The 19,735-nt window shown below is 37.6% G+C and overlaps 1 protein-coding gene and 1 pseudogene across 1 annotated transcript; both read right to left on the reverse strand.

The window, feature by feature from the left end:
* Positions 1–849: 849 nt before the first annotated feature.
* On the reverse strand, positions 850–1,860 carry LOC100456755 (olfactory receptor 52H1-like; annotated as a pseudogene).
* A 15,699-nt stretch (positions 1,861–17,559) lies between these two features.
* LOC100455682 (olfactory receptor 52H1-like) lies at positions 17,560–18,501 on the reverse strand. The gene has a single exon (XM_002822110.3). The coding sequence runs from the start codon at positions 18,499–18,501 to the stop codon at positions 17,560–17,562; it is 942 nt and encodes a 313-aa protein (XP_002822156.3).
* Between the last annotated feature and the right edge of the window lie 1,234 nt (positions 18,502–19,735).

Consider the following 19,735-nt stretch of genomic DNA (forward strand, 5'->3'; position numbering starts at 1 on the left):
CCGGCCGCCCAACGTCTGGGAAGTGAGGAGTGCCTCTGCTCGCCGCCACCCCGCCTGGGAGGAAGTGAGGAGCGCCTCTGCCCCACCACCCCGTCTGGGAGGTGAGGAGCGTCTCTGCCCCGCCGCCCCATCTGGGAGGTGAGGAGCGCCTCTGCCCGGCCGCCCTGTCTGGGAGGTGAGGAGCGCCTCTGCCTGGCTGCCACCCTGTCTGGGAGGAAGTGAGGAGCGCCTCTGCCCGGCCGCCCCGTCTGGGAAGTGAGGAGCGCCTCTGCCCGGCCGCCCTGTCTGGGAGGTGTACCCAACAGCTCTGAAGAGACAGCGACCATCGGGAGCAGGCCATGAGGACGATGGCGGTTTTGTTGAAAAGAAGTGGGGGAAGTGTGGGGAAAGGAAGGAGAGATCAGATTGTTGCTGTGTCTGTGTAGAAAGAGGTAGGCATAGGAGACTCCATTTTGTTCTGACTAGGAGAAATTCTTCTGCCTTGGGATGCTGTTGATCTATGGCCTTTGCCCCAGCCCCGTGCTCTCTGAAACATGTGCTGTGTCAACTCGGGATTAAATGGATTAAGGGTGGTGCAAGATGTGCTTTGTTAAACAGATGCTTGAAGGCAGCATGCTCTTTAAGAGTCATCACCACTCCCTAATCTCAAGTACCCAGGGACACAAACACTGCAGAAGGCCGCAGGGACCTCTGCCAAGGAAAACCAGAGACCTTTGTTCATGTGTTTATCTCCTGACCTTCTCTCCACTATTATTCTATGACCCTGCCATATCCCCCTCTCCGAGAAACACCCAAGAATGATCAATAAATACTTAATAAATAAATAAATAAATAAATAAACAAGAAATACTAGAAAAACAATATAATTACCTGATTTCTTTCCCAAGCTTTCAGCTTCATGTCACTGGTTCCCTTCAGAGAAAAAGAAGAGGATGATTTTGTCCCAGATCTGCTTGGTCTTCACTCCATAGATGATTGGATTGAGTGCAGGGGGGATAGCTATGTAGAGGTTGGCAAATAGTATGTGGAAGGAGTGAGGAATATTGTGACCAAAACGGTGGGCAAGGACAGAAAATATGCCTGGTGTGTAGAAGGCAAGAATGACACAAATATGGGAAACACATGTGCTGAGGGCTTTCCGGCGGGCATCTTGGGATGGAAGGTTAAAGACAGCATAAAGAATAAGAGTGTAGGAGATGCCAGTGAGAATCAGGTTCGACATGACCGTCACTATAGACACAGCAAAGCCATACCAGATGTTGACAGAGATGTCCCCACAGGCAAGCTGGGCAATGCCTATGTGCTCACAGTATGTGTTGGGAATGATGAGTGTTTTACAGAAAGGTAGTCTCTTTAACAGGAACACACATGGGAAGATGATACAAAAGCTCCTGCTGATAATACCCATCACAATCTTGTAATAATTTGATGAATGACAATAGTGGCGTATCTTAGAGGGAAGCAAATAGCAACATAACGATCAAAAGCCATGGCCAGAAGGATGGCAGAATCCATGGCAAAGCTGTAGTAGAGAAAAAACATCTGAGTAGGACATTCAGGAAAGGTGATTTCCTGAGGACCCAGCCAGAAGATGCTGAACGTTTTTGGTAAACATGTATTAGACAGCATGAGATCTGTAGCAGCCAGCATGGAAAGGAAAAAGAACATGGGTTCATGGAGGCTCTGCTCCATAGAAATGATGTAGAGAAGGACACTATTGCCTGCAAGAGCCACAAGTTAGGTAATAAAGAAGGGAATCCCGATCCAGATGTGAAACTGCTCCAGCCCTGGGATCCCCAGTAGGATGAATGGGCCTGGATTGAAACTGCTCAAGTTGAATGTCACCATTATGGTCGTCGATTAGATGTGTCTCATGAACTGAAAATAAAAATTTTATGGCTGACTGTTACAGCGATCTACAAAGATCTGCCTCTGATAGGAAGGATCCTTCTCCAAAATTATCCCCTCACTTTCAGCTCAAGGAAATGACAAATTATCCCTCTTCTCTTCTCTTTACAATAAAAATGTGTCAAATTTTCAGTTATAATTTTAAGCCATAATAAAAATTCTATTGCAATATTTTGCAGAAATATAAGTCATATAATTTAAACCAGTCTTGCCTACCTCTCAGCAACCCAGCAAGTTTTCTAAGAAAACATATACATAAAAAAACATTAGGCAGAAAAACCCTATACTAGTCAGAGATTTGAAGCAAAATTTATTGTGAAATCTCCTGTTCTGGGGAACTGAAAAAACAACTATAGAGAATTACAAGGGGTTTAACAAAAGCAGGCTCAGTTTCTAAAACCTAAGTAGACAACGCTGTCTCTTTCTTCCTTGCTTCTCCCGCAACCACTAAAACATCTGCCTGGGTTGCCCTTACTCTTACAGAAAAGCTCACCAACATAAAGAGGAAATGGAGAACATTCCTCTATAAAAATGTAAGGTTTAGGTGGTTTAATCTGCCCCTTCAGACATTCCTAGGTTGGAGAAATTTTCAAGAAAAGACAGCCCCCAATAATTTGCTATGCTAGATTTGTCTCATGAAAAGAAGGTAGAACCCTCCTCTTATCCAACAAAGAAGGCATATACCAGCAGGGGAAGCCCACTCTCCTGGCAGTATTGTGCAATAGCATTCTTATCCCTGCTTAATTCGCTTAATGATTCATTTTTTGAGACTTCATGGAAACAGTTGAATCTTTCTTCCAAAACTCTTCTATTTCATGACATGACAGATGACTCTTTTCCTGCAGCCTCAGTATTCACTTTTTTTATTCCTATCTGTCCTTCGAGTGTTGGAATTTCGCAGTGCTCTATCCAGGCATCCATGCCTGCTGCTTTCTTGGTAGACAAACTGTACCTGGAAGATTTCCACAAATATCATGGTTTTACCTGTGGCCCCTATGTTGAAGATTATGAAGTGCATAATTTTAAAAAATATTCCTCTCTTCTCAGTTTAAAACTTAGTTATCTTATGCTTGTAATCTTTACTTAGAAATCCTACAGGTGCATCCAAGTCAGTATGTTCCAAACTATCCCATTTGTCTTTCTATTGCCCCAGACCCATTTCTCCTACAATGGTTTTCAACTCAAAAAATGGCAGTACAACACGATTTCTCAATCTAGAAACCTTGAAGCTACCTAAATCAAATCTTTCTCACACATAATCGTCATCTTCATCTTCTAAATAATTATTACATTATAAGTAAGCATTCAATCAGTAAATATTCACGTTACATTCACTTATTGTTACTCCTACAATGACTGCTCTATCCTACATCCCACCAATTCTCATCAAGACCTCTGCATATTTTTTCTAATTTGAATGCATTCATTTTGCTTGAGCAATTAAAAGTTGATAAAGGAAACAAAATGATATACATATAATGAAAAGAATATTTTAAAAATATTTTCTGATGTACTTTTTGTGGTTTGCCTGCTATTAAAGCTGACCTCAGAAGTATAAGATTATTTCTCCTGGAGAAGGAAAGATGTGATATAGGGTGTATCCCAAATTAAGAGAAACAGAAAGTGGAAAGCCTATCACTTCCAGATAGAACAAAATGGCAAAGTTGGTAGTCAGCAGCAGTGGATTTTGTCTGTGCTAAAGTCTAGATAAGGTCCATTTCATTACCAATAGATTCAGTTACAGAAGAGGTCAATGCATAGAGAAGCCTCAAAAAAGGTTTAGCATACCAGATCTAAGATATTCTATTCAGTATCACAAAATTGTACGTAAGCTATCCCACATCCCATGTCCCCTATCACATACACACATAGATGTATTTGGTAAAAAAGAAGGTCAAAATGGAAATTGGAAGGATAAACTGTTACTGAGAGATAATAATTAAATAGGAGACAATAAATCCCATTTTAAAACTGCCATAATTAAAAACTAATTCAAATAAAAATGTATTAATCCATTAATATTTATTTAAAGTATTCTTACAAATCACTTAGGTGAAGCCCTTGAGTCATGTAGAAAAATTGGCAATGAATACAAACAACCATATAAAAATTTATATAAAATAAATTTATATAAAAATAAATTCTAATCTTTAGTACATATATAGAATATCATAAATATCTTAAATAATTAAATTCTATATAAAACATGAATAAAGTATATTATTTACCAGATTAGCAAATATGTTTAAAGATTGATGATCTCATTGATAATACCCAATTCTATCCTACATACTTTCAACTCTCCAAGTCTGTGAAGTGTCTGAGAAAGTAAGAACTGTTATAACTATTTTAGAAGGGTTTACTATAAAATATTCTTAAAGTCTAATTTGGCAATATGCATCAAAATATAAAATGAATATATCCATTGTCACAGAAGTTCCAAACGCAGAAATGCTTCCAAAGATAGTTATGCAAATAGAAAAGGTATATAAATAGCCACTGCTGCAATATTTGAAATAGAAAATTTGAGTAAAATTATAATGTGGAGAATAAAAACTGAAAAGTTAGCATCCATTTAAATTTTAATAGGGGAATGATTTTAAAATTTACAGTATATTCACATAATAAAATACTTAGCCTTTTAAAAGAATGATGTAAACTTATGTGTATAGAAATCAAAAGATGCCAAAATATATTTGTTAAATAAAAAGAGACAAATTAGCACAGTGCTAGTATTTGTTATTAGTGTTGATTTGTTATTTGTGTTTTTATTTGCATTTAAAGGCTTAGAAAAATATGCATCAACTATTCTAAGGATGACATTTATAGGGAAAGTTTAAATTTTTTGTAACTGTAATATATACAGTATATAATTTAACATTTAACTTCATATATATGTAATTTATTTGTTTAAAAAATAAGCTTTTGTTTAAAAAGCTTTGACATTCTTCACAGATTTCATTGACTTTCTTCACAGAATTAGAAAAAAGTTATTTTAAAATTCACATAAAACCAAAAAAGAGCCCATATAGTTAAGACAATCCTAAGCAAAAAGAACAAAGCTAGAGGCATCACACTACCTGACTTGAAACTGTACTACAAGGCTACAATAACAAAAACAGCATGATGCTGGTACAAAAACAGACACATAGGCCAATGGAACAGAAAAGAGATCTCAGAAATAAGACCACACATCTACAACCATCTGATCTCCAACAAACCTGACAAAAACAAGCAATGGGGAAAGAATTCTGTATTTAATAAATGGTGCTGGGAAAACTGGCTAGCCATATGCAGAAAATTGAAAGTGGACCACTTCCTTATGACTTATACAAAAATTAACTCAAAATGGATTAAAGATTGAAATGTAAAACCCAAAACTGTAAAAACCCTAGAAGAAAATCTAGGCAATACAATGCAGGACATAGGCACGGCAAAGATTTCATGACAAAGACGTCAAAAGCAATTGCAACAAAAGCAAAAATTGACAAATGAGATCTAATTAAACTAAAGAGCTTCTGCACAGCAAAAGAAACTATCATCAGAGTGAACAGACAACCTACAGAATGGGAGAAAAATTTTGCAATCCATGGGACAAAGGTCTAATATTCAGAATCTACAAGGAACTTAAACAAATTTACAAAAAATAAATAAAACAACTCCATTAAAAAGTGGACAAAGGACATGAACAGACACTTCTCAAAAGAAGACATTTTTACAACCAACAAACAAATGAAAAAAGTTCAACATTACTGATCATTGGAGATATGCAAATCAAAACCTCAATGAGATACCATCTCACGCCAGTCAGAATAGTGATTATTAAAACGTCAAGAAACAACAGATGCTGGCGAGGCTGTGGAGAAATAAGAATGCTTTTACATTGTTGTTGGGAATGTAAATTAGTTCAACCATTGTGGGAGACTGTGCAGCAATTCCTCAAAGACCTAGAACCAGAAATATCATTTGACCTAGCAATCCTGTTACTGGGATAAATCATTGTATTATAAAGATACGTGCACTCATATGTTCATTGCAGCACTATACACAATAGCAAAGACATGGAATTAGCCCAAATGCCCATCAATGATAGACTGCATAAAGAAAATGTGGTACATACACACCATGGAATATTATGCAGCCATAAAAAGGAGTGAGACCATGTCCTTTGCAGGGACATGGATGGAGCTGGAAGCCATTATCCTCAACAAACTAATATAGGAACAGAAAATCAAACACCCCATGTTCTCACTTATAAATGGGAGCTGAACAATGAGAACATATGTACACAGGAAGAGGAACAACATACACTGGGGCCTGTTGGGGAGTAGGGTAAGAGGAGTGGTAGCATTAGGAAAAATAGCTAAGCCATGTGGCACTTAACACCTATGTGATAGGTTAATAGGTGCAGCAAACCACCATGGCACACATTTACCTGTGTAACAAACCTGCACATTCTCCACATGTATCCCAGAACTTAAAATTAAATTAAATTAAATTTTAAAACAAAGCAAAACAAAAAAGTTGAAATGGAAAAATTAAATTAATAAAAACATTACAAATTACCAAAAATAAAAAATAAGCATTTGTTAAAATATTAATAATTACTGATACGTCATTTTATTACATTATATATGTAATGCAACATTAATCAAAATCCACCTAGTATTTAAATTTAACTGGTAACACAATTTTAGAATATATATATACATATACATATATATTTAAATAAAAGTTAAAATATGTAAGAAAATATTTTTAACGATATTAAAGAAGATCATCCCTTTTATGTGTTGAAGATAAAAGACATAATTAATTTAAATATATTTATTAAATGTATAAATACATAAAATTAATTAAAAATATAAATAACATAGCTTGTTGTTGACTCAAGAATAAATATGTATCAAGATGTCTGACTAGACATGCCCAGAACTGGCTCCCTCCACAAAGAAAGATGAAAAAATCGAAAATAGATAACCACACATTGAAGAGGGCATCAAAGGGAGAACACTGTAAATCAGCAAGAAAGGGATGAAGACCCCTAAGACACAGAACTCAAGATGGCAGCTTAAAAAGGAAAGCAAAGCAGCCAGCCAAGATAGGCTCAGAGACAAGAGGGACTAACCATTGCAGGGAAAAGGTAAGTGAAAGATTCCCAGCAGATCACAACACCATCACAGATGTCTGCAATCCTAGCTACAGGAGAGCCTAGAATAGAGGGCTGCCTAGACTCCATGTGACTGCATTGTCCTGGAGAGGGAAGTTACACTGGATCTCCCCAGATAGGACTGGGTGAATGAACAACAACAACAAAAAGACTCAACTCTATGCTGCCTACAAGAATCTTACCTCACCTGTAAAGACACACATAAACTGAACAAAACAGAAAACTCAGAAGTAAATCCATATATTTACAGCCAACTGATTTGTGACAAAGGTACCAGGAACATACACTGGTGAAAGAACACCTCTTCAATAAATGATACTGAGAAAACTGGATATCCACATGCAGAAGGATAAAACTTGACCCCTATTTTTCACCACGTATATAAATCTACTCAAAATGGATTAAAGACTTAAATGTAAGACCTGAAACTATAAAACTACTAGATGAAAACATAGGGGAAGTGCTCCAGGATATAGGTCTAGGAAAATAATTTAAGGGTAAAACTACAAAGGTGCAGGTATCAAAAAGAAACAGACAGATGGGACTTGATTAAACTAAAAAGCTTCTGCACAGCAAAAATAGAGGGAAGAAACAACCTGTAAACGGGATAATTTCTTTGCAAATTATTCATCTGACAAGGGACAATATATAAAAACAACTTAATGATAAAATAATAAAACAACTTAATGGTAAAATAATAAACAACTTAATGGTAAAATAAATAATATTTATAAATGGGCAAAAGATCTGAATAAACATTTCTCAAAAGAAGATATACAAATAATCAACAAGTCCCCAGTAAGTGATTTTCTAAACAGGTGGGGGAAAGATCTCTCTTCAAACAAAAGGGGGCAAGATCCCTCCCCAAACAAATGCCAAATAAAACATAACTTCAACCAAATCTGGGAGTTCTGTCCAAGACTCTTAGTGGGTAGAAGAGGCAGCCTATGGAGCCCAATATGTGTATCTCATGCCACAGTTCCAGGCACTGGTGTTTCTCCCTGAGTTGAATCAGCTATGAATCTCTACTTTTTTGGTTTTTCTGTTTTTGTTTTTGTTTTGAGACAGGGTCTCACTCTGTAACTTAGGCTAGAGTACAGTGGAACACTCATAGCTCACTGTAACCTCAAACTCCTGGGCTCAAGTGATCCTTCCACTTCAGTGAGTAGCTAGAACAGCAGGTATGTCCCATTACACCCAGCTAACTTTTTAAAAAAATTTTACAGAGAAAGTGTCTCTCTATGTTGCCCAGGCTAGTCTTGAAACTCCTGTCCTCAAGCAATCTTTCCTCCTCAGCCTCCCAAATGGCTGGGATTACAGGTGTGAGCCACCACACCCAGCTGGATCCTATTTCTGACACCATGTACACCAAAGTCAAAATTGAAATGTAGAGATGGATCTCGAAATGAAACATTTTATTTGAGAAGAAAGAATTGCAATCTGAGGCATACACACAAACCGGATGGTCTTTATTATGGTCTGAAGAACAAAAAAATGGTTGAGATTTTTTTAAAAGCCCACCTCTAATAATATAAAGGCCCAGAATGCAATTCCCTTTTTCCTCTAGGAATGCCAAGTTGTCAAAGTCAAAGAAAGGAGTCTCAGGGATGATATCTGAGTGTTCCTAACACTAGCCATGTTGGAATTTTCAGTGTTCAAGTTGACACTTTTGTTGAGGTTATTCTTAAGTATTTTGCTTTTGATGATATTGTAACTAGAATTTTTAAGGCTATTTTTTATTATTTATTTTTTGTGTTCAGAAATACAATTGATTTTTACATTGATTTTGTATCCTGTTACTGTACTGAACTTATTTATTATTCCTAATAACTTTCATTAAATTTCTTACAATTTTCTGAACATAAGATCATGTCAAGTGCAAATAAAATAATTGTACTGTTTTCTTTCTAAAAAACAATATGGCCTGATACAGTGGGCTCATGCCTGTAATGCCAGCACTTTGGGAGGCCAAGGTGGGCAGATCACTTGAGGTCAGGAGTTTGAGACCAGCCTGGACAACATGCAGAAACCCGTCTCTACTAAAAATACAAAAAAATTAGCTGAATGTGGTGGTGGGCACCTGTAGTTCCAGCTACTCGGGAGGCTGAAGCAGGAGAATCGCTTTAACCCAGGAGGTGGCAGTTGCAGTGAACCAAGAAAGCATCACTGCACTCCAGCTTGGGTGACAAAGTGAGACTCTGTCTAAAAAAAAAAAAAAAAAAAAAAAGCCAAGTATATGAAAAAAATCTTCAACATCGCTAATCATAAGGGATATGCAAATCAAAACTACAATGAGGTATCATCTTACCCTAGTTTGAATGGTTATTATCAAAAAGTCAGAAATAACAAATGCTGGTGAAGATGTTGGTAAGACTGTAAATTAATATAGCCATTATGGAAAACTGTGGAGGGTTCTCAAAAAACTAAAAATAGAACTATCATATGATTGAGTAATCTCACTACTGGGTATTTATCCAAAGAAAAGGAAATCAGTATATCGAAGAGACATTTGCACCCTCATGTTTATTGCAGCACTATTCATAATAGCCAAGATATATAATCAACCTAAATGCCTAACAACAAATAGATTTTTTAAATGGTGTATGTATATACAATGAAATACTATTCAACCATAAAAAAATGAAATCTTGTCATTCATGGCAACATGGGTGAACCTGAACATTACTATGTTAAGTAAAATAAATCAGGTATAAAAAGGTAAATACTGCATGTTCTCATCCACATGTGGCAGCTAAGCAAAAAGAGCTCACAGAAGCAGAGAGTGGAATTATGGTTATCAGAAACTGGGAAGGGTAGATAGAGGAAGGGGAAGATAAGAAGAGATTGGTTAACAGTTACAAAATTACAGCTAGATAAAAGGAATAAATTCTACATCGCTATAGGGTGAATATGTTAACAATAATTTATTGTACAATTCAAAAAGCTAGAAGAGAGGATTTTGAATGTTTCTTACACAAGTAAATTTTAAATATTTAAGGTTCTAGGTACTCTAATCACTTGGATTACATCATTATACATTGTATCAGAATATTATTATTCTGTACTCATAAACAGTATTATACAATTATTGTGCCAACTAAAAATATGAGAAAACAATTATGTTGTACGTCTTAAATATATACAATAAAAACGTCATTACTCTAAAAAAGTGAGTAAGAAGCATTAGATTATAATAGCAGATTCAATATAGAGAACCAAAAAAAATGAGTCCATGTAAACATTTAGTAAGAAACGCTAGAAGACGATTAAAGGTTATAGCACCCTAACACTATCAGAGAAAGAAATGAAAGCCAGATGTTCATTAAAGAAGGTAAAGTGTGAAAAAAAGAATAAATATACCCAAAGAGCAAAATATATAGCTCCAAAATTGGCTGTAATTTTTATCATATTATAGTAATTGAAAGAATCAAAATTAAATTGTAAAAATTTAAAAGTACTGGATTATTTTACAAATAGCATAGAAATAATTTATTATTGTTTATAGAAAAAATGTAGCTAGATCCATAGTTTATGCTAAATACCATAAAATTCCTCATGAATCAAAAAAATACATGTAAATCAAATCACAAGAAAACTTTCACATTGTATTAAAAAAGAGTATCTCTCTGAAAGCTGTATGAGGATAAGATTTTTAAGAAATATGTTTAGATAAATAAATAAGCAACAAATGCTAAGTTAGGTAGAAAGGCAAAACTGTAGATATAGACTGAAAAAAAGCCTGAATGATCACACTAAATGGCATAACTTCAAAAAGTAATAGAAGCTGCATAAGATTAAAATTTTAATCTTAATCACATTATTGATTTAATAATAAATAATATAAATATACTAAATATCCAAAAATGGAAATCAATTGTTTTAAAAAGAAAAAAGTGTCAAGTGTAATTAGTGGAATTGAATCTCTAATGTAACAAGTAAATTACATAAACATGATGACTGAAATTCAGATACAAAGACAAAAATAGAATTTCTAATAATGAAAAAATATATTTTCTAACAAAGATGGTATTTTACAAAGCAATTTTAATGTTTTAACAATTGAATTAAAATTGGTGATATTAAGGAAACTTAAAAATAACAAATATAATTTATGGCTAATCAGAAAACCTAAATAGACCTATATATGAAACAAAAAGAAAAACTTACCAGAGACTACCTCCCTCTAAATGGTGCTTATATGGGACAATTATATCTATTATTAAACAATTACAATGTTTTTGTTTTATTATTATTATTATTTTTTGAGATGGAGTCTCGCTGTGTCACCCAAGCTAGAGTACAGTGGTGTGATCTTGGCTCACTGCAACCTCCGCCTCCTGGGTTCAAGCAATTCTCTGCCTCAGCCTCCTGGTAGCTGGGATTACAGGTGCCCGCCACCATGCCTGGCCATTTTTTTTGTATTTTTAGTAGAGATGGGGGTTTCACCATCTTGGCCAGACTGGTCTTGAACTCGTGACCTCATGATCAGCCCACCTCGGCCTCCCAAAATGCTGAGATTACAGGCGTGAGCCACCGTACCCTGCCAACTTGAAAACATTTTGAAGAGAGCAGAGGGGGAGGCTCAGAAGTAAGCTCCAAGTAGACATTTCTCTTTTACCCTAGTCTCTTACAATAACTGTAAGATCTAAAACTATATTCAAAGGTTTAATCTTGGCCTTTCTTGTTTTCTGGAGCCCACCCTTTTCCCAACTCCTTCTGTCCTCTTCACCAGATCTATTTCTCATCTGCTCTACTCCCCACTAGCTTTGTTCCCAAATAGTTCCTCACTATTCTCCATCAGCTGATACCTTGGAGGTCTTGGTGATGGAACTGTTTTTTGCAAAAAGCAGGATAAAAAGTAGGGTGTGTGGAAGCACAGCTGGCAATATACAGACCAAAGGACAGGAGAAGCAGTCCCAGGCTCAGGAAGGACAGACACAGAACAAAAGGGACAGACATAGGATCATGCTCATAGTAGGGAAGAACAAACACAGAGCCTGCAGGAGTGGCATGCAAAAGTACACCCCTCATGTTCTCCAGGGATTAGAGACATATTAGGTCAGAGGGCCTCTGAGCCAGGGGATCTATAGGTCCCAAGGCCCCAAGTTAGTCCAGGATATGAGCAAGGATTCAACCTAATTAACACTTCCTCATCCAAAAAATCTATACTTCTGCTCTATTAGTGGTGAGTGGGGAATTTTTGAATCCAAGAAGATAGTGTAAGGGTAAAAAGGTGTTATACCCTTTCCTCATCTATTCCAAGGTCGATGGCCAACACCCCTATGACAAAAGACAGATTAACAAAAGTATAATAAATTTATTTAATCAAAGTTTTGCATGACACAGGAGACATCAAATATAAAAACCTCAAAACCCAGGGGTTTTTTTAATGCTTAGGTCCAAAGAAGGATGGAGGGCTGTGTAGAAATGTGATTGGACTAAAAGGGTATGATCTAATGGTAACAAACTAAAGAGAACTTAGGAAGACCTATTTGTTCAGGTTCTTCTTGGCTTTCTCTGTGTAGAGAAGCCCTTTCCCTCCTTCACTCCAGTTATTGGGCAAGACCCTCTGGAATATGGGTCTATAGACTACTTTCAGTGGAGGTAGATCAGAGAGTGACTTCTCTAGGTTTTATGGCTTGCTTTGAGGGAGAGGAGATCTAGTTTCTATGAACTGCCTTGGGGAATAAGCAAGTAAGTCTGGTTTCTATGACCTGCTTTGAAGGAGAAAGAGAGAAGGAGAAAAGACGGTGGGAGAAAGTGAGAGAAGACTTCTTGCTTGGGAGGCCCTTCCAATCTCGATCTCCTTCAGTTCAAAGCACTTAGGGTGCCAAGATACCATACTCTGGGTTATCATGTTCTGAGCCGCAACAGTAGCATACTGAATCTCAGCAAGGTTTTTATCTAGCTCGATCAGCAACTTGATAAAGAAACTTTGCAAGAGTTAGGTTTGTCATGTCCCTGGACTTAGCCTAGAGCTCCTAAAACATCTTGTGCAGGGACTGTTTTATTTTCTGAATCCTTGGCAGAGATTACTTCATAGTGGGTAATTAATAAATGCCTGTTGAATTAAAATGAATCCCCCTCTAACCTTAGATGACAAAACCCTGAAAACATTTCTCACTGAAGCTGCCATTTCCCCAGGTGTTCAGAGGCCTCCCTTTTCTGATACTTTCCTCAATGGCCAGACTTGCTTAGTAATTCTCTTTCTTCCCTGCTGAATCATCATCAACTTTGTTTTTAATCCATTATTTAGAGTAGAGATTAGCAGTCCATTGGTGTGGGGTAAATCTCTAACACAAATTACATGCAGGTCTAAAAATCATACATATCTAATATGAGTACTTATGAAAACTCTAAACACAGCCTCCCATAAGTCCAACAAGGAATCTAATTTCAAAGTCAAGTGGCAAAAAATCTAGAATTTTTTCCTTGTTTTCCTTATCCCTTCATTTGTGCTATAGCAAAATACTTAACTGTTTTGAAAACTAGTTTCTACATCTGTGAAAAAGAAAATTACTTGGAAATGCTTATAGACAAGGTCCAAGGAATAAGTGGAATAATGATTATCAACTTTCTATGAAGAAAATAAACCTTTCTCATTGACCCTTCCAAATTATCTTTCTGATTAGGCTGAGTTACAAATTCAGGCAGATTCTTACCATGGAAAATAGAGATTTCATGAATTAATTAAAACTCATTTGTTTCAATCCATTTATTCAGCAAGTATTTATTGAGCACTTACATGTACTAAAAACTTTACAGGTGATGAGAAAACAGTGATAAACAAGGCAGACACTAAACTGGTCTTCAATGACCTAATGGAAGGGATAAACATTAAAAACTAAGAATATAAGTTATCACCTTATTCAAGTTGTGAATAGTCCTAAAATAAAAACTACATTCTGTCATGAAAACGTATGCAAGTGATATTAATCTAGTGTGCAGGATTAAAGAAGGAATATCTGAGGAAGGAATTTTAACTGAAGCCTAAACACGAGTTGTCAAGCAAAGAATAGTAAAGAGAAGAAGCAAGGAAACATTCGGTTTATTTGAGAAGTTGAAACTAGGCAAGTAGGACAGCCGTACTATCGTAATTCACTTGCAGTAGTAACAGTTTGCCCTCTGTGGTCGCTTTTGCCAACTTCTCCAAAATATAGAACTAACTTCATCAAGATTCTAGGAATACTTTTCAACTGAGTGTGTAGAAGAGACAGGTGAGTTTAGGACATAAGCAAGACAATGACTCAATGCATTCTGGAATCTAAGCTGGTTAGAGAAGGAAGAAAGAAAAAGTTAGGGATGACAGCTTGAAGGAATATATTTCTGATGAAGTTTGAATATGTATGAAACATATTGAGAACACATGGTTTGGCAGGTATTTTCATTGGACAGAGTTTAAGAAGGTGCCTAAGACTAAGTTTCTACCTTCAAGGAGCTCATAATGATGGCAGCAGGAGGCAAACAATCCTAGGCAGACAGGGACAGGTCCCTGGTGAAACCCCACCTTCAAACCAAAGACAGCTTAAAGCCTGAAAGCCAAGCTAAAAATCCTGGGTAAATCCACGGACTGGATTGAGAACCTGCCTTCCCATATGGCACACTTTCCTCTGATTGATCCATACCCTTCACCTATTTTACGTATATGTACCCTTCCCTAATTGGTTTTTTAAGCTGTTGTGCCCACCCTTGAGTGGTGCTTTTGTTTTAGCCTTTTCTGCATACTCACAAACCAATCAGCATGCACTCCCCATTCTGAGCCCATAAAAGCCTCAGATCCAGCCACACAGAGAGAGAAAGCATGCGACTTCTGATGGGAGACCACCCTTATGTCCCTGCTCTGCTGAGAGCTATTTTGTTGCTCAATAAAATTCTTCTCCACCCTCCTCACCCATTGATTGTCAGTGTGATCTCATTCTTCTTGGACATGGAACAAGAACTTGGGACCCACTGAATGCAGGTATACTGAAGGCTGTAACAACTGTGGCCCTCTGCCCTCTGCTGGCAGAGGGCAGCCACCCCATGCAACAGAAAGCAGCAGCGGGGCCAAACCAGACTCAGAGCCATGGGATGGAGCAAGGCAAGGGGCTGACAGAGCTGTTAATGTGCTGCCGTCTATCAGGCTGCAGATAACAGGACTAAAAGAGCTAATTAGCACACTATAACATCCCCTCTGAGGCTTCAGGGTCGTGGGCACCCCTGCCTGGGCACCACAACATTCCCTTTGTCTGGAGGCCAGAGTCCACCGCAAGAGTGGCTTGTGACACTCCTGGTCCCTGCTCTGGCTGCAAGCCCTGCACAGAGCCTGCTACTGTGCTGACACTCAGAAGAGCTGGCCAGACCTCACACTTTCTCGCTCACCCACCCTCTCCTGCCAGGTGCTGAGTGCGCAGTCACAGCCGCTGCGGGATTTGCACCAGAGTGCAGGCCAGGAATGGCCCGGCAGGCTGAATATATGGGACATCTTCTGCAGCAAACCTTGGCCTGAGCAAGGCCTGGACAGGGGCATCACCAGTCAGAGGTCTCTGACTGGCAAAAGTGGCTGAGAAAAATTCTGCGTCAATAATATAGCTGTGTTTAGATAAATATATAAGCAAATAAATATATCAATTTTTAATAGTGGCATAAATAAAGCAGCCTCTACATGTGTCTCTTCTGGCTACAGGGCATTGCAAAAGCAAAGAAAATATCAACATATACCACACACACACACATACCACACACTCACATACACACAGGATCTTATCTCAGAATGCCCATTTTACTCTTTACTTCTTCCTCTCAAGTAATTTAATATGTTCATCTTGATTCAATGTATGTCTTCTTTTGCAGTGGAGAACTTAAGAAATAGGTGGTGTTATCTTGGGATAGTTTCCTAACAGGAGCTTGAATGGATCCTACCCAACTCCACCCAAAACACACTCCACCCACACCAAGTTTTATTTTATGTAAAATAAAACAAAAACAAAAACAGGACACTGAGTATGACAACATAAAAGAAAAACATTACTTCTGGAATTATTTATTCTAAGAGTCAGGGGAGTGCAAATAAAGTGTAAATAAGCATAAATAAAATATAAATAAATATAAATGAAGTGCAAAGCTGTTAGTTTTACAGAAGGTTGCACTTTTCATTCAAGTCTTGCGTTCCCTACAATGACCCTAAGGAAGGACAATACTTATGCACGACCCTGAGGACAATGGAACCATTGAAGAGTTTCAAGGTACAAAGTGTCATAATCATATGTGAATTGTAAAATGATCACTCTGGCTTTTATAGAGAGAGTGGATTGGATGGAGCAAGACTGGAACCCCTTCAAAAAGATTTTGGAATACTTTCAGAGAGACAGATAATAGATTAGAGTGCAGTCAAACTCAACAGCCATAATAAAGGGGAGAATGTTATGAATGTATCCACTGGGATAACTTATAAGCACCTCAAACTCAAATATTAAACTTAATGTTGACTTAATTTTCTTTGAGAGTAATTTAGGAGAAATAAAGAATAAACGATAGAGTTCTTGCTTGGAAATTTCTGTTTTTGATAGTGCCATTTACCATAAAGGAAGACAGAAAAGAAAGAGGTTTTTTTTTTTGTTTTTTTGTTTTGTTTTTTGAGAGAGAGAGGAAGATAGTAAGTTTCTAGGTAAATTTTGGAGAAATTAACTTTAAGGAGCTTGTAAACCATTTTTGTTAGTAGATACCCAGGAAGTTAGTGGCTAAGGAGTTCAGAGTCAGGAATCATTCAAACCTGGGTTTAGATCCTAGATCTATTAATTATCTTTCTGCAATCTTTATGTTTTGGTTTCCTCATCTGTAAACCTAGTTAACTAATATTACCGCTCATAATTATTTTCTTAATTAAATATATAAATACTTATAAAATATAGGTCTAGGGTTATGAAAACCCAAGTTTGGAATTTTCTTGGAATATACAATTAAAGTAGGTACAAAATATAAGCAATTCTATGTAATAAGAGATGGATAAGGGGAAAAAGTAAAGGGCACAGAAGGAGGCATTAATAATGTATAGCATCTGGACTGAAGAAGTGTGAAGCCATATGCTTGAGAATTATAGTAGAGAGGATCGATAACTACTTAACAAGGGAAGGCAAGAGGCTTTACCTTTAATTCATAAGCTGAGAAACACGGGGGTGAATTTCCATGTTAGAAAATATGTATCCTTCAAATATATTAAGATTAGCATTAGGAAAGATACAAGCTTTAGTTTTAGTGCTCTACTGTATTCATCGTCAGCTTCTTCACACAAGTGGTGAAAAAACTAAACCAAGAAAGTCCTCTATTTTCTAGAAGTTTATAAGATTTTTCTTTCTCCCCTCTCCCTTGTGCCTATACTTTGCACATAGGTGGAACGCTGAAATTTCAAATTAATAAGAGTTACAGCTTTATCTTTATGTCATCCTATGTTACATAAAATTTCACCAGATCAATTTTACATACATTTCTCCTTCAGTGTCCACTCATTGTGAGTTCTTCAAAGAGAAGAGGAGAATAAATTTGTCCTGGATCTGCTTTGTCTTCACTCCATAAACAATAGGATTTAGAGCAGGAGGGATGGCCACATAGAGGTTGGCAAACAGGATAAGCACATTTCGAGGGACACTGTGCCCAAAGCGATGAGCAAGGATGGAGAAGAAGGCAGGGGTGTAAAACATGAGGATGACACAGACATGGGAGCCACAGGTGCTGAGGGCTTTTTGGCGGGCACCCTGGGATGAGAGTTGGAACACAGCACAAAGGATGAAGGCATAGGAAACAGCAATAAAGATCACATCTGAGATGACAGTCATGAGAGGTACTCCAAACCCATACCAGATGTTGATGGAGATGTCTGCAGATGAAAGCCGAGCAACACCTATGTGCTCACAGTAGGTGTGTGGGATGATATGTGTCCCGCAAAAGGGTAACCGTTTTAGCAGAAAAACATCTGGCAGGATGTTGGAGAAGCTTCTCACAACAATGCTCACCATAAGCTTGATGATCACTTGTGGAGTCAGGATGGTGGTATATCTCAAGGGGAAGCAGATGGCCACATAGCGATCAAATGCCATGGCCAGCAGGATGGCTGAGTCCACCACAAAGCTGAAGTGGAGGAAGAACATCTGAGTGAGACAACCAGAAAAGGTTATTTCTTGGGAGCCAAGCCAGAAGTTACTGAGCAGTTTGGGCACTGTGGCAGTGGACAAGATGAGGTCTGTGGAGGCCAGCAAAGAGAGGAAGAAAAACATGGGCTCATGAAGGCTGTGCTCAACTACAATGAGGTAGAGAAGGATGCAATTGCCCACAACAGCCACAACATAGATGACACAAAAGGGAATCCCAATCCACATGTGGAACTTCTCCAGGTCGGGTATTCCAACAAGGATAAAGGAACTGGGGTTATAACAACTCAAGTTATACATGGTCTCTTCAGTCTGGAATCCACTGGTTCTTGAGCCCTGAGGACAAACCAACTGTCAGAATGGGCTGCAAAACCTACAGTTCCACCCCAGTGTTGAACATTGTTGGGGGCTGCATCTGTCACATCCAGTGTAACCACACTGAAGCACCTCCTGTCCCAGGAAGAGCTGGCACCTATAAAACTGACCCTTCTCTTGGCCTCAGACCCTTCATTTGCCCCTTCTCTTTGGCATCAGACCCACCTCATTTCCTTAGATATTTACTAATAAATCTATGAAATGGTTTTATTTTTGTAGGTCAGCAATTTCATATGATTAAACATAATTAACCGTTTTTCTTTTTCAATACAGATTATTAAGGATAGGCTCAGGTTTTAAAGACAGGAAAAAACAAGTATAAGGAGAAGGAGTAGGGAGACAGGGAAGGGAGAGAAAGAATAATAAAAATATTTAAAATATCAAGCTGGATGACAATGAGCTATGAGAAAAGGGGAGCAACTGACTTTTATATAGCAAATGTATTTCAGACAATGGGTCTGATAAACTGAAGAATGTGGATAAAGCAAAAGAAAAAACAGTAAAAAGGGAAGAAAAAAGAAAAGGCAGATTCCAATGCTGTGTGTTTTGGTAGAGTTTCATTTCATAGGGATTGAAATATGGTTCAGAGCATATGTTTACTGGGATGTTAATATGAGAAAATGTATGTATCAGAAAACACACAGGGACAAGTGAACAACATTACTCTGATTCAAGCAGAGAGCAGTGAGTTCAGAGCATAATTTATGACTTGAAAATCAATGTCCTAAACTCTGGAGGATCTCTGATGTTAGTAAAGGAGACAACTTTACCTCTCCATGAGTCTGACAATGCCTTCATAACAGAAAACACCAAGAGCAATTAGTCCTAGGCAAAGTCTAGCAGAGCAGATTCATACCTTCTAAAGATGAAATAAAGAATAATAAAAGAAGTTTTACCCCAGTGTTTTCAGTTCTGGCCTGCCAGTGCTTGGACCCCATCTGGGAGAATCTCCAGCTTTGTACTAAACAGAGCCCACTCTTGAAGGTAGCTTTTGCATTGAAAAAACCCTTGAGTTTTAACTTTGCTAATGGGAACTATTTTATAGAGTACTTTTGAAAAGGAAAGAGAATCAGGGGCATGATACCGGGAACCACAACATTAGAGAGGCACCCCAGGACATGAGCCATGGTTTGGGTCTTACCTTCCCCAACAAATTTAC

The sequence above is a fragment of the Pongo abelii genome, chromosome 9 (assembly GCF_028885655.2).
Source record: "Pongo abelii isolate AG06213 chromosome 9, NHGRI_mPonAbe1-v2.0_pri, whole genome shotgun sequence".
NCBI classification, from domain to species: Eukaryota; Metazoa; Chordata; class Mammalia; order Primates; family Hominidae; genus Pongo; species Pongo abelii.